The sequence below is a fragment of the Dermacentor silvarum genome, chromosome 6 (genome assembly GCF_013339745.2).
Source record: "Dermacentor silvarum isolate Dsil-2018 chromosome 6, BIME_Dsil_1.4, whole genome shotgun sequence".
Classification (NCBI taxonomy): domain Eukaryota; kingdom Metazoa; phylum Arthropoda; class Arachnida; order Ixodida; family Ixodidae; genus Dermacentor; species Dermacentor silvarum.
Window position 1 is genome coordinate 19,065,751 of NC_051159.1, and position 15,019 is coordinate 19,080,769.

General features: G+C 47.0%; 1 protein-coding gene across 1 annotated transcript in view; it reads left to right on the forward strand.

Annotated features, from left to right (window-relative positions):
• The window catches only part of LOC119456565 (NGFI-A-binding protein homolog), a 624,616-nt gene that overhangs the window by 409,731 nt on the left and 199,866 nt on the right, over positions 1-15,019 (forward strand). Inside the window, exons 6-7 of the mRNA XM_037718396.2 lie at positions 2,776-2,877; positions 14,241-14,378. Coding sequence (XP_037574324.2) covers positions 2,776-2,877; positions 14,241-14,378 — 240 coding nt within the window. The remainder of the gene's footprint in view (positions 1-2,775; positions 2,878-14,240; positions 14,379-15,019) is intronic.

Sequence of the window (15,019 nt, forward strand, 5' to 3'; positions counted from 1 at the left end):
ACGTCCCTTAGGGGTCCCCTCACCAGGCTACGTATCAAATTTAGCTTATACGCTGGAAATTGTGATGGGCCCTCTGAGGAGCGTTCTACCGCAAGAATTTTTCAAGTTGATTCATAATTAGCAGGGATAGAAATGTTTCAGGTGTCGCAAACCCATGATTTCAGGAGACGAACTTCACTGCTAACACTCTCTATACTTGCCCCCGCCTAGCCTCCGCAAGCAAAGTTTCTTCCGTGCGTTCTCCCATACCAGAGCAGGAAGATCGCGTCACGTACACTCAATGTCCGCGCTTTGTTTTTTTTTATTGCGATAGCAATTATATGGACACTCAAAAGCAGATTTCTGCCGTCGGCGTCGCCGTCGCCGTGAGGTTCCGTATGACGTCAATGGAGATGAAATCGTCGCCGCGCGCCGCCGAACGCTGTATGTGCGAGTGAAAGGGTGCGAGGGGCGCGCGCTTTCACGGGGAGTGAACGCACGGCGGAGAACAAACGCGCGTTCTGCGCCGTGCTCCCTTAAGGGCTGCAGAAGTAGGCGTCTCTTTCCTCCTTTACAATCACCATATATGTAGAGCAAACTCGCCTTCTTCCGACGCGCGAGAGGCCGTGGGGGAGGGGGGGGGGAGGGGAGGGAAGGGAGGCGACGTTTAGCTGCGGCACCAAGTGCCTATTTATATCAGAGGCTCCGGCAACAGTCACCAACGCCGCACGCATTTTGAGCGAACGCGGGCAAAACGCCGACGGCGTCGACAACAGTTCTGCGCGTTGCCGGTGCGGCTGCATGTCCAAGTTTATACAGCTGATAAAGCTAATATCATTACTCCGTATAGCTCTCTACAAATTTGCTCTCGCAATTGATGCTTCGCCTTTAAGGTGAAACTGCGACAACTTTTTCTTGTTTTTTTTTTTCGAGCGAAGCTATCTATGTCTCACTGATTCGTCTGTGAGTGCCGAAAACGCACTGCAGGAAAGCCAACTTACACAATGGAACTATCTGCGAATCAGCGCACACAATCGCACACCACTACAGTTTACATTCGCAGTTGAACCGATAAGAACAATGGGAACTGCAACGCCACGCTACCCAGACGAACTGTATATATCTGCATTGCATTACCCGCGTCACGCAATGCATTCCCGGCCGTCACCATGGGTAGGCCGCGGGTGCAGCGCACGGCAGAAGAAGAGGCTGCCGTACGCTAACGTAAGCGCGAGCGCGATCGTGCCCGTAAGGCCGATCCCGTGTATCGGCAATGGCATGCAGTCCGTGAAAGTGTGAGCGTGTAATCAACGGCTATACATGATCTAAAATAAAGGCTATGCAACTTAACGAAATGTGTCTTCATTCAACTTCAACGTTCAAAAAATACAATACTAAACAAGGAATCAAATTACATATGCATCGCATCGGGTCATTCAGCATTCCTTGGGTTCGCTACACGGTCATTGGCTTTGACTTTCATTCAATTTCAATGTGCGAAAGCTTCGCGTTCACCCATCTTTCTTGAAGGCTTTCATTTTTTTTTCTCGCGCGTTCTTGCCGTGCGGCGCACTTCCGGTGACGGTCACGAGTCCGCGAGCGCGTTTCGTTTCCCTTCGTGCACGAGGTCTTGCGAGCTGTGCACGAGAACACCGGCGTTGTTATTTCTGCGAACTGGATCCCCCAGTGCGCGCGCGTTTCGAGATGCTGGTACAGTGTACTAGCATTATTCTAGTACGCTGTAATGCTGGCCCGGCTCATGGATCCTTTTACCACGATACACCGCGTCGTTGTACCGCTGGCATGCACAGACTAGTGGTATGATAAGTCAGTGCCACATGAACATCACATGAATGCATCAACATGAAAACACGAGCGGATCAAAGAGCACGACCGCGCTCTGGAACACGAGTGAAGATGACATAGTTTCTTCCTCTGCGCGTGTCACTGCACGACGGTAGTTTAGTTTGTTAGTCTAGTTAATATAGTAAGTAATTTAAGAAATGAGTTAGTAGTTAGTAATCTGTTACTAACTACTAACACACGTTCGAACACTTCGTTCACTTGCGCATGCTTCCTTAACTCGCGTGTGGCATGGTAGAGCTGACATCAGCTGCATTGCTTCTATATTGAGATGTCCCGTGCAGTTGAGTTCGCTCTCGGTTGCTGATGCGAAATCGCTTGGCAACCAGCAGCGCTTTCGTCGTAGTAGGCATTCCTCCCCACTGTTTTCGATGTTGTCCGACGAACGCGATCCGTTTGGCTCTAAGATGTTTGCATCACCCACTTAGTTACTTTGCCGCTCGTATATTGAAAAGCCGTGCACCCATGACTTGCCTCCATGGCCGTCGGTGATATTTAAGAAGTGTCATCATCATAATCAGCCTATCTCCACTAAACCTGTCTTGCGCTAGCTGATTCCAACTTGCGCCTGAAAATTTCCTAACTTCTTCACCCCACCTATTTTTCTGCCGTCCTCGACTGCGCTTCCCTTCTCTTGGTATCCATTTTGTAACTCTAATGGGCCACCGATTATCCACCGTGTGATTGCTTTAGTGTTGCCCACGACAACCGAATTTGTGTTCTCCGGTGGTAGATCGAGCCCTGCGTCTTTAAGAAATCTGGCTGCAGCGTCTGTCACGTTTTGAAGGTCAAGGTAACCTTGAGAGCTCGTATGTATAGCGTGCTCAATCATTTGACCAAGGTTACTTCGGAATATCATGTGTCGCAAATTTCAAAGTAACGCAGAAACTTGTGCGAACGTGCAAGTCACCAATATGTATTTTCTCTTTGCAGTCGCGATGACGTCGCAACCCACCAACGAATCCGAGCTGCAGTTGTACAGGGTCCTCCAGCGAGCCAACCTTCTATCATACTACGATACCTTTATTTGTCAAGGTAAGCGACAGAGGCTCGGGGTAATCATGTGGCTGATCTCCCGCTATTTATTCTGCAGTTGTGAGGCCGTACTCTTTGCCGCGCCATAAACCAAGCCTTCTGTCAGCAAGCATGTTATGCTTTGCACCAATAATATGAAAATAAAAAAGGCGCATTCGTACGCAATAATTTCATTAGGTAAGAGCTCTTGACTTGGTCCTTTGCTTGCTGAAAAATAAATAGTTGAATTATACAAGGGAACCTTAGGTGCGCACTCCCAGTTTGTCTGCGGTTGAGCGAATAACGCACTGCGCGACTACACGGCGCGTCGACCGCCGCTGCATGCATTGCTGCTGTCACGATGGCGCACCTTGAGACCTAAGTACTGGGCACGCACGTGAATGAAGAATAATGCTCAAAAGGTCGGTATGAAGAGTCGTCAGACGCCAACGAAATATGACAGCGTGATTTTATAACCACCTCAAGCCAACAGTTACGGAAACCAAGGAATGCATTCGGGAAATTATTTGTAGTTTTAATTCACGTGTAGGTATGATAAGCTAGTAGGAAATAAAGGTGCACGAAAGAACAACTTGCCACACGTGGGGGACCAACACGCAGCCTCCGCATTACGTTGCCCCACCAATTGGGCTGCAGCTGTTCGGCGCTCGATATTCTTGGGCATTTATGTGCAAGATTTAACCCTGAGAGCCAGCACCACTCATTGTCATGGCGTTACATGTGGAACATCATTTTGACCGACAACGTAACGTGGTACTTACGTGAATTTTTATAGGCAGGCAGCTGACCAATAAACTCTCGTATGCTTGCTGAAGGCATCAATCCTGCATGCCGGAGTCGAAACCCATCGACCTTCTGCAATGAATGACTTGAAAGGGAGAGATTGCTTTTTTTCTTGTTATTTGCACAGTGAGAGTCGCGACTCCGGCACTTATGCCTGAGCTATTCGTTCTCACCATCGAGCAACAAAAACGTCGCTTTAAAGACAGATCAATCTGAGCCTATTTAACCATGCATCATAATTTAAGTATTTCTCAGAGCACAGCTAGCACTAACTTTTGTATGCCGGTGTACTGCCAATCTGTAGCTTGCAGCATCTTGTCCGGCCAGAATTCGTGACGACTTCGGGCTGAAGGGAGCGCATGCTGTCCTCGAGTTCCGAAGTAGTGAACAGTCGAATGTGTTTTATTGCTTCCGCGCACTTTCCACACAAACGATCGATGGCCGGCCAATGTGCTTTTCATCGTGCTCATCATCGCATCGCCTGAAAATACCGGTGCTCATGACGTCTGCATTTTTCATCTTCTTGGCGTGCAGAACATTATTGCTTCATCAACTTCGCTTTCGGAAGGAGAATACCGGAGCACCCATCGCCTCTTTAGGATTGCGCAACAAATGCTTCTCATAAGGCGTTCGTCGCGCTCAAACGGAATTCGTGCCAGTGCAAGCACGTGTTATCTCTGACACACACACAGTGCTGTGTCTGTGCCAAATGTACACTACAGTTGTCCCTGTCGTTCAGCTTGCGCTACAACGAATAGAAGATGCACTGGGGCGACAACCTTTCTTTGACGTCAACTATTATATCGCCTTCCAATTTTTTGTCGTCGATTGTCCTCGTCAGTGATCATCAGCACAGTCATCACATACCCATTGGGCCCAGGAGCGCTTACCCAGTAACGGCACATACCAAGTGGCATCATCATCGTCATCATCAGCCTCTATCCGCTGTAAGGCCTCCAGGGATGCAATTGATCGCATGAATTGATCAGTGAAATTGACCACAATTGACTCCTGTCTTTCGGTAGTAATTCTAACTCTGTCCTGCAAATTTCCTAATTTCATCACCTCACTTAATTTTCGGCCATCCCCTTCTGTAACTGTAATTGTCCATCGGTTATCTGCCCTATGCATTACATGGCCTGCCCAGCTCCATTTCTTTCTCATAATGTCAACTAAAATATTGACTATCCCCGTTTGCTCTCCGATTCACACCGCTCTCTTCCTGTCCCTTAGCGTTACGCCTAACATTTTTCGTTCCATCGTTCTTTCCTGACTGGCACGCTTCCAGTGTTTCCTGACTGGAATCCTGACTGGCAAACTCCCTGGAAGGATTCGGCAATGCCTGCCGTATGCACCCCAACCCAATTTTATTCTTCTGCAAGTTTTCTTCTCATGATCAGGGTCCCCTGTGAGTAATTTACCAAGGTCAACGTACTCCTGCACAAACTCTACAGTCTGATTGGCGATCGTGAAGTCTTGTTCCCTCGCCAGGATATTAAACATTACCTCTGTCTTTTGGCTAATAGTCTTCAAGCATACTCTCACACTTTCTCGGTTAAGGTCCTCAATTATTTGTTGCCATTCATGCCCAATGTCGCTGAACGGGACAGTGTCCTCTGCAAACCGAAGGTTGTTGAGATATTCGCCGTTGATCCTCACTCCTAAGCCTTACCAGTCCAATAGGTTGGATACTCTTTCTAAGCATGCAATGAATTGCATTGGAGAAATTGTGTCTCCTTGATTGGCCCCTTTATTGATAGGTAATTTTCTAGTTTTCTTGTAGAGGAAGGAGGTGGCTGTGGAATCTTTGTAGATGTTTCCCAAGGTATTCACGTATGCCTCCTGCACTCCTTAATTACGCAGTGCCTCCATTAGTGTTGGTATCTCTACTGAATCAAATGACTTTTCAGTGGTCCATACCGAAGCGTCATTACACACCGAGTGGTGGTTCCAGGGGCACCCAGTGGACCATAGATCCCAGTGGTTGTTGTGGCACTTATATTTAGACATCACCATTTCCGGTATCAGCCCACGAAGGAGGTTAGAAACTTACATTCCCCATACGCAAAACTAAGGGTAACTCGCCAAGAAAGATTTCGCATTTAACAGTTTCTGTTATATGAGAATTAATAGCTACACATTAGTTAGCAATTCTGCTGCGCAGGCAGGGGTTACTTACTGATTTCAGTAGCTGACAGCGGGAGAAAAAGTCGCAGTTTCGCCTGGAAGGAGAAGCATTAATTGCGGTAGGAAAATATTAGACAGATATGCGCAAGATGGTTGGTGGTTTCATCAGCTGTAAACATTAGCTGAAATTAACAAGCATGCTGTCACGCGTGCACAGGCAAAGAGGAACGCATGTCACTCTTTTTCTTTACTAGCTCGCAGAACGCTGGTGTGAAGAAGAGCGTCGGCAGCGGCGAGTGAATTCGTGCTGCCCCTCGCTCAACACGAACCTGGCGTGCGAGAACACAGCGCACATGAAGCATTAAACTATCTAAACCACCACAGGTTACCTGAAATATAGGACGCGCGCCAGGCGCCGTCGCAGCCGGAGTAGAAACGGAGGCGTGCGCTGCCCCCTCGTGGCGCGCACGCACCTCCCCGCTTTCCTCCCTTGCGCGCGGGAGAACCAAACCACCATCCTTCTCACCTGACGTTGTATGTCTCACCTACAGCATACGGCGCGTGGCCGCAATCTTATCGCACTGGGACTTTATATGGAATCTCAAGGTGACAGGTCTGTGTCAATTTCAGGTGCCTATTAACTGACTATATGCAAACAAGGATTCTGTCTAGATTTATTGTTTAATAACGTATAACACAGAGGAACCCACTGGCACTCTAATATATAAGTCGAAACACCGTGGTTATATATATAAGAAGGTTCGAGGGCATGACGAAGTAGGCAGCTCGAGCAGTGTTTGTGTGTATGCCGTGCGTTGGTGTTGGCGTTGCGGTGTTGTGACATTGCCGTGTCGAACGGATATTGCAGAACAAAATGTCGCGCTCTCTTTTTTTTGCTAGAGTTACTGTATATATGCAAGGGAGCGTATATACAGTAACTCCAGCAAAAAATACAGTTACTTCCTTTAGAGAGCCAGAGTTCCGCTTCTGGCTGAACGCGTGCCACTATTGGCCAAACGCGGTCACATGCGCAGAAAACATCTTCCTTCTCGGAAAGCGAACTTCACCGCGGCTGGCCGCACCGCCCGTTCGCCGCAGTCTTGAGGTGTCGTGAGGCTGGTCGTATCGCTATTTCGCAGTCTGGTCAAATAGCAGTGGAGCAGGATCGTGCGTGTACCTTCTCTGTCCTTCGGTGTATTTTTAAAGATATCAAGTCGGTGCTTTCCAGCGCCTCTGAGTCGCAGATATATGACTGGGTGCTGCGCACAAAATTGGTCCAACCAGCCAGAAAATGGCAAGGCATTCTTCTCGATTCCATGTGGAAGATCCGCCTCCATCTACGCCTTCAGTGGCTGCTGCGTATAGGAAATTGGGTCCCTCTCGTTAATCAGAAGATTGTGATTACTCTCGAACGACACGCAGCTGTCCATATATATCACAGCTCTTTATTCGGCAAAGATGAACAATAGGTGTTTCTTATGTTTCAAACGTCCCTATGCACTTGTTATTTCACCCGCTAATTAAGGCGTGCGAGCAAAGCGGCATGCGGCAGGTATAGCGTGAAGAAAATATAAATATAGCGCTGCTGTGAACATTTCTTGGATGCACAACAATAATGACCCGGCTTGATGCCATGCTGCAGAATTTCTTTATCGTGTGCTTACCCAGCCTCTGTCACATTCCGGTGACGGTAAAGAACAAGGCAGTGCGAAAACTCAGTCACAAATTTATTACCGGTGTCCGACGGTCACTTTCAATCGTGATCGGGCTCGATCCGGATTGAGTCCTTCCTGTAACTTGCGCAAAGGAACCAGTCGCGATCTAAAGTGCGCCGTGTGACACCCATATAACTTCATGTGGCGAACGTATGCCACACAAACAACTGCCAAAAGCGCGGCGAGCATGGTTGTCCAAATCGGCTGTATTGCGTTGCTATTCATACATGATTCGTATACATTCCAGCATGTTTCAGCAATGTGCACCACCATTCACGTCGAGCTCTCTGATTAGAATTGATTTGATGTATGGAATCGGCAACAACATTCTGGACAGTTTCAGTACATGCACGCACGTCTTGCACCAAGCGATATCATTGCAGTAGTCGTTACCCGGTGCAATGTGGTCGACAAAAACAGATAAAAGCAGGGAAAAACAGACAAAGAAGTTGCACAAGGCGATTTCCAAAGATGCACCCAACAGATCTAGCATGGAAGCATAATTTATTTAGTCAAATCGCGCAGTATAAAAGTTGGCAGTCTTTCCCGCGTCTAGTGCGCGCGAACTGCCTCCATCTAATCAAAATTCTCGTGGTTTTGATTATTGATCAAATACGAATCGCAGCCAACTTGTAGCGCTTGCTTTTGGGGAATCATTGTTTGCCCAAGGCTTCCTATTTTAAATTTGAAACCGTAGTGTTGCTATCGTGCAATAGTGTTGCTATCGGCAACGACATGAAACGCACCTTCGCCGCTGACCCGAGCGCCTCTGCTGCAGTTAGGAAGAGTGGCTTTCCAGCATAGTGTGAATGCTTAAAACGAAGCTCGGCTCATCGTCATCGTTAGCCCATATTTATGTCCACTGCAGCCTCTACCTGCGATCTCCAATTACGCCTGGTTTGCGCTAGCTGATTCCAATTTCCGCCTGCAAATTTCCTATCTTCATCACCTCACCTAGTTTTCTGCCGTCCTCGACTGCGCTTCCCTTCTCTGGGTATCCATTCTGTAACCTTAATGGTCCACCGGTTATCCATCCTACGCATTACATGGCCTGCCCAGCTCCATTTCTTCCGCTTAATGTCAACTAGAATATCGGCTATCCCCGTTTGCTCTCCGATCCACGCCGCTCTCTTCCTGTCTTGTAACGTTAGGCCTAACATTTTTCGTTCCATCGCTCTTTGTGCGGTCCTTAACTTGTTCTCGAGATTCTTTGTTAACCTCCAAGTTTCTGCCTTATATGTTAGCACCGGGAGAATGCAATGATTGTACACTTTTCTTTTCAACGACAGTGGTAAGCTCCCAGTCAAAATTTGGCAAAGTCTGCCGTATGCACTCCAACCCAATTTTATTCTTCTGTACATTTCTTTCTCATGATCAGGGTCCCCTGTGAGCAATTGACCTAGATAAAATTACTCCTTTACAGACAATAGAGGCTGACTGGCGATGCTGAATTCTTGTTCCCTTGCCAGGCTATTGAACATTATCTTTGTCTTCTGCATATTCATCTTCAACCCCACTCTTACGCTTTCTCGGTTAAGGTCCTCAATCATTTGCTGTAATTCGTCGCCATTGTTGCTGAATCGGACAATGTCATCGGCAAACCGAAGGTTGCTGAGATATTCGCCGTTGATCCTGACTCCTGAGCCTTCCCACTCTAAAAGCTTGAATACTACTTCTAAGCATGCAGTGAATACTATCGGAGAGATTACCCCTTTTTTGATAGGTAACTTTCTACTTTTCTTGTGGAAGACCAAGGTAGCTGTGGAATTCCTGTAGATATTTGCCAAGATCTTAACCAAGTTCTCGGGTGCTCCTATCTAAATACATGTAAAAGGAGAATTAGTTTTTCTCGGCAACCACTGCACCAGATTAGACAAGGTCTGTTGCGTTTAAACGAAAACTTAAAATCTGGTGACCGTTGGTTTCTAATATTTGATTTAGGTTGCCATTTTGTTTTTAATTGCCAAAATCGAAAATTTTCAGGAAACGAAACTATCAAATTTACAACTCTGTAACTAAGCACTGTAACTTTGACGAAGATAGGTCCTCCTATCGAAACGTTGGCCAGCCTTTCTGAGGCACCTTATCCCTGTTTATAATCCTTATTCCTCGTAAGCAATAAAAATGATATCACAATTCGGTGCTTTCCACTTAATGATACATCTAAAGCGGACAAAATTGGTATATTCCACATGAATCTCATTGAATTTAGCAATACAGCTTTTGCAGAACTCTTGTACACAACGTAACGAATTCGGGTAAAGTATAAATTGACAAATTAAATTTGTGCGCTTGGAATTATCTAATGGACGCCGTTTACAGAACCGCGATAGCTGTTCTTTCTGCAGAGCTATTAATTTGCAAACTTCGAGCTTTCGAATATTTAAAAATTATTTAACAAATGCAGGTCCTAAATTGAAATTCCGCTTCCAACAGTCACTAGAATTTAATTTTCTCTCTCAGATGCAAGAAAATTCATTAAAATCGGTCGAGGGGTTATCTCAGAAAAGCGTTTCTGCGTTTTACATGTATTTGAGTGGGCCGCATCGTAGTTGGGCCCGAGCTAAAGCTTCCTCTTAAGCGTGCAAGAAGGCGTAACGTGGCATTGCAGATAACGTGGAATTGCGGATAACGTGGCATTGCGGAAACAGGTAGTCATGTATCGACTACGCCTTAGTCTCAGAAACGGTCTACGACGAACTAAACCAAATGATGATAGACGAACATGGAAAAAAAAAACTGCTGGCTCTCCGGTAATCGAGAGTAGTTGTACACTCTAAGAAAAATGCCGGGGAAAACGGGAGTAACTAGGCTGTTAGTCCTAAAAACGGCGCTTTCGTCCCTCAAAGGACTACCTGCAGGAGTGTGCGTGTCGTGTGCAAATTTTGAGAAGTAAGTGTTTAGTCCCTGGTCAAAAATAACGCAATGGAAGGACGAACGGCAACAGTTACTTCCCATGCACGTCGCTGTTTTCATCCGTGTCGTGGAGTGGTGCGCCGAAAACGGTACTGTCTATAAATCGTGAATAATTTGAAGTTCCTGCACTGTGTATTGAACTACGTGGAAAGCAGCACTTTATCTCTTCGTGAGAAAACTGCGTGAAACTTACAATGTGGAGTGTGAAGAACCATGCAAGTCAAGTGCAAGCCATAAGTGAACGATACACACTAAACGCGCAAGCCATTGATGGACTGCCAGATGTTTTTAGTCAGTGTACCTAAGTTCCTTCCGTTCCAAGGATATTACATATTTAAGCGAAGCGATATGTAGCTCAAACGGGGCACGCTAAGCGACAGATAAGTTCGCCTTCTCTGTCGTCTTGCGTGTCCCGTATGCGCTCTCTACACGCACGTACATCGCGTAATGTCTCATCGCGTTATCGGGCAGCTTTCTTTTTGCAGTCGCATGGTTGCAAGTACACGCAGCGTTAAACTCTCTCCGCATAGCATACACAAAATGCCGAGTCTCTTGCATTGCTGCACCTGCGTTTCGATGCTTAACGTCGTCTCAGTATCCGGTCTCGTCAAGCGAGCTGTGCCGTGGTGTAGTGGGTAGGGTACCTGATTTGTGAGCGCGAGGACGTGAGTTCGAGTCCTACTTTGGAGCCCTTTGTTCTTTTTTACAGCGTAAGCTGTTATGGGCTCATTCCAATAGCCGTTTCGGTTCGTGATGATGCCGGTGTTTGGCCGTAACCGCTATCGCCGGAAAGGCGAAAAAAAGTATCCGCTCTCCGCCGGGAGCGGGTACTAACCCAGGCCGTATACTTTACCACTGAGCCACGCAAGCGCTTGCTATCAGACACCAGAAATATTCCCTTTAAACGCGCCCTATAGGCAGGCGCGCAGGCGCAGACGACCCGAGACTCCGCCAGTATGATGGCGCCATCTAGTTAAAGTGTCTGCAACAGCCGCGCGGGCAGGCGCAGGCGACGACATGCGATTCAGACGAGGTGCGCAATCAACGCTATCCCGATGTTAGATGTGCGCCACGTATTCTGGGTGCCTCTTCGGTACACGTTATGGTGTCTCCTCGCAAGGCACGAACCGCTGCTGAAGAAGCGAAAACGCAAGACATGAACTAATAGCATAAGCATTAAAAAAAAAGAATGAAAGGCAAATAATAGACATCGCAATAAACATAGAGAAGAAAATAGGGGCGTTTCCTACAACGGTGACGGGACAATATAATACACTGATAGACGTTGTGCAGCAGCAAATAAGACAGCCGCGGCTAATAATAATAATAATAATAATAATAATAAGACTGTTAGATTGAAAAGAGAAAACCACGTAAGTGGTAGAAGAAGGAAATAAAGCAAGCTGTAGAAGGCGTAAACATGGGCCAAGGGATCATCGAGAAGCCAAAACGTTGGGGTTACGTTAAGAAGAGGTGTTCCTTTGACGGAACAAATACCGAGAAAAGAAAAAATGTCACAGTTTCGCCCTAAGGGCGAATCAATGAATGCGATAGCAACACAGCAATGTCATACGAAGTAAGGTGAGCGGCCTTGGTAGCAATATGAATTGTAGTAAACATGAGCTGATTAAGTAAGCAGGTGTGCTGCGGCGTAAGTAGACCGACATGAAGAGAGACTCGATGACCACGAGAAGGCGCGTGTGAAACGGTGGTGTTGATGAGAAGCGCTTCCCGTGGGCAGCGCGTGCGAAGGGACACACCTGTAGTGCTGCACTGCCGATCTGGGCAGCATTGCATGTGTAGCGTGCGTTGGAAAATGTGGCCCGACTAGTACTAACTGAATGAACAAGCGTGGAGTGAGCGCGCACAAACAAACATGAATAGATCACACTGAATGACTGCAGCCAACGACTGTCAAAACGCTGGCAGCGGGCGAAGGTACGTGCGGTCTATCGCTTCAACGGAAACTGAGCGGCGAAATAAAGGTCAGAGCCGTGTGGAGATAAGAGACTGCAAAAGAGACAAAGGCGCACCAGAAAGAATCTGGAACCATATGGTGTTTTAGTCTTCGTTCTTTTTTTGGCAAATATTTTGAAGCAGCGGCTTGTTACGTTTCTGACTCGGTAAGGTTCCTCGGTGTGGGCACTATCTGATAATTTTCTGCCTAATCGCTCGTGGGTGTGCTCAGTTCCGTTATATTTGTTCTTGCTGAGCACAAGACTTGAAACGTAGCTGTTCTGTACATTGTAATACCTTGTAGCAAATGCGTATTATCGTTAGTAACTCGCTTACTCTTGTGGACCGTCACGAAACATTCAGCTTCGGCCATTCGTGCGCTATCGGTGTAGTACCGTCACTTATTGTGCGTATAATGTGCGCATATATTCATGTGTGCGCCCATTCACTTATTCTTGACACGTTGGCGAAAGAGTGGGTGTAAGTTTCCGTGCTGGTTGGGGTAGATATGTGTAGATACTGTGCGCGAAACCTCGAGCGGTACTCACTCTTGCCCACGTACCGGGGCCTTTCTTTGAAGGTTAGCTATACAACACTGGCGGATGAGCAGATTTGTGTATCCTCGAGGAAAGCCGTACATCTCGAAGTACCGGAAACATTTACTAATGCACACGTCTACAATCCACATGATTCAAACCAGCATGGAATGGAGCACAGTGCGTTAGCGAAAACTCAGTTGCATTTCCGACAGCTGATCGCACAGAAGCAAGGTAGAAGCGGTAATGGTTTCGTATTCGTAATTACGTAGAAGCGGTAATGGTTTCGCCGTAAGCGCCATCTCGTTTCTCTAGAACAAACTGCTCCGCGAAAAGGGTCAATATATGGGAAAGACTCCATCGGGTGATGCGGAAGGTTGCCTCAGGCAGCGGCATTCTTTCGGAATTACTTTAGTGCTGGCTGCGTTATTAAACGCAAGTAAATTGAAGGCGTCGTCAGGAATTGCCTTCAGGACGGGGCCGGGCAGTTATATCGCTCTCAGACATGTGGTCGACGGCTTTGCGACAAAGAGCCAACGTCGAGAGTGTAAGACAAATAAAGCGTGATAGCATTGCAGAGGGCTGATGATCAAACGGGCTGCCGAAAAGTTATGGAGGTATTGTTTTTTTAAAGTGGCCTACTAGTCCCCTCGTGTGAATTCACAACCGTGGGGTGCCGCCGAAGTAAACCAGTACTTTTGCGAGCGTTGTATTCCTGTTGTCATGGTGCCTTCACAAACTCCCGGTCACTCGGCCAAATTACGGCTATACGTACAGGAGCCCATATATAGAAGCTCCTGGCCAAATATGCGTGGGTATTGTGGAATTTATCGCCACCGTCTGCTCTCGTCGTGCGAATGGCATAAACCCGCAGGAAACAACGAAAATCGACGGAACATATATGAAGCGCGATCATGAACTCGGCTGAGTGCAGTGTTACGTGTTTCTTCTATAACTGAATGCAACGCGGGTTCATTTAAAAAAATAACTTTTTACTAAGCCTACAGTTGGTGTTTCTTTTCTAAATGGCAAGGCCCACGGTTAATTACTTGGTTATTTTTTAACGCGAACCTTCCTTCGGCTTTGCTTCAAGGGAATGCCACGGTTGAGTTCCTTTCGCTTCCGTCCGTTTATAAAGATTTGTGCACATTTTGTCGCTAGCAAGGCAACTCGGACGTTGTGTGTCTCTGTATAGTGCCTCTTCCTTCTGCGTTCAGCAGCATTCACTAATCACGTGTTAACGGAAGCCGTATCCTCGTGGGGCACGGATTGATTAGAGAAGTGTCGTGTGGTTTCAGTGAAAGGAGCCAATGGTGTGACGCATGCGCAGGAGGCGATGATGTGCAGCAATTGTGCGAGGCGGGCGAAGAAGAGTTCCTCGAGATCATGGCCCTCGTGGGCATGGCCAGCAAGCCTCTTCACGTTAGAAGGTTGCAGAAGGCGCTGCAGGAGTGGGTCAACAACCCAGGTAATGCTTTCTTGTGCACGGAAGCTGTCTGCACGCATTGCATGAACCTCATTGGATATCGACCCTTCTTATATATGTTGCGGCGTTCGCTGTCGGAATCGCATTTCTTTACCAGAAATGGCTCACACAGAGACAAAGGAGGAAACTAACCTTTACCAAGTCAGTGTACCGACAACTATACGTAATTGTTCTACACCTATCGCCGCGCATTATTGGCTGGTCCTGAAACGTTGCAGGGTTCCATGTGCGGCATCGTTAAAGCCTTGCTTCCTGAGGCGCGTTACACGCTTTCGGTTTACTGTATGCGAATACATTTCTGGTTATTCTGCAAACACCATTTTTGTGAATCCGCAAGGTTCTAGAACAAGTGCATTCTCGGGAACATGTTACACAAGCTTGTACATTAGAAAGCACTGCACTAATTCCTTCACCCGTTTCTTTTTCTTCTTTTTTTCGGGCACAGAGAGGATTAATTTAGTTTTTCAACAAACAACTATACAGCAGAAATTATTATTACATGGAGGCTAAATGCGAGCACCCACTGCGTTTGCGCAGAAGTACTTACCCGAGACTGATCACGAACAGAGTGATCATTCAGCGTGTTGGGTGACTAGTTAATGCGTTTTCCTTCTCTGTGTGAT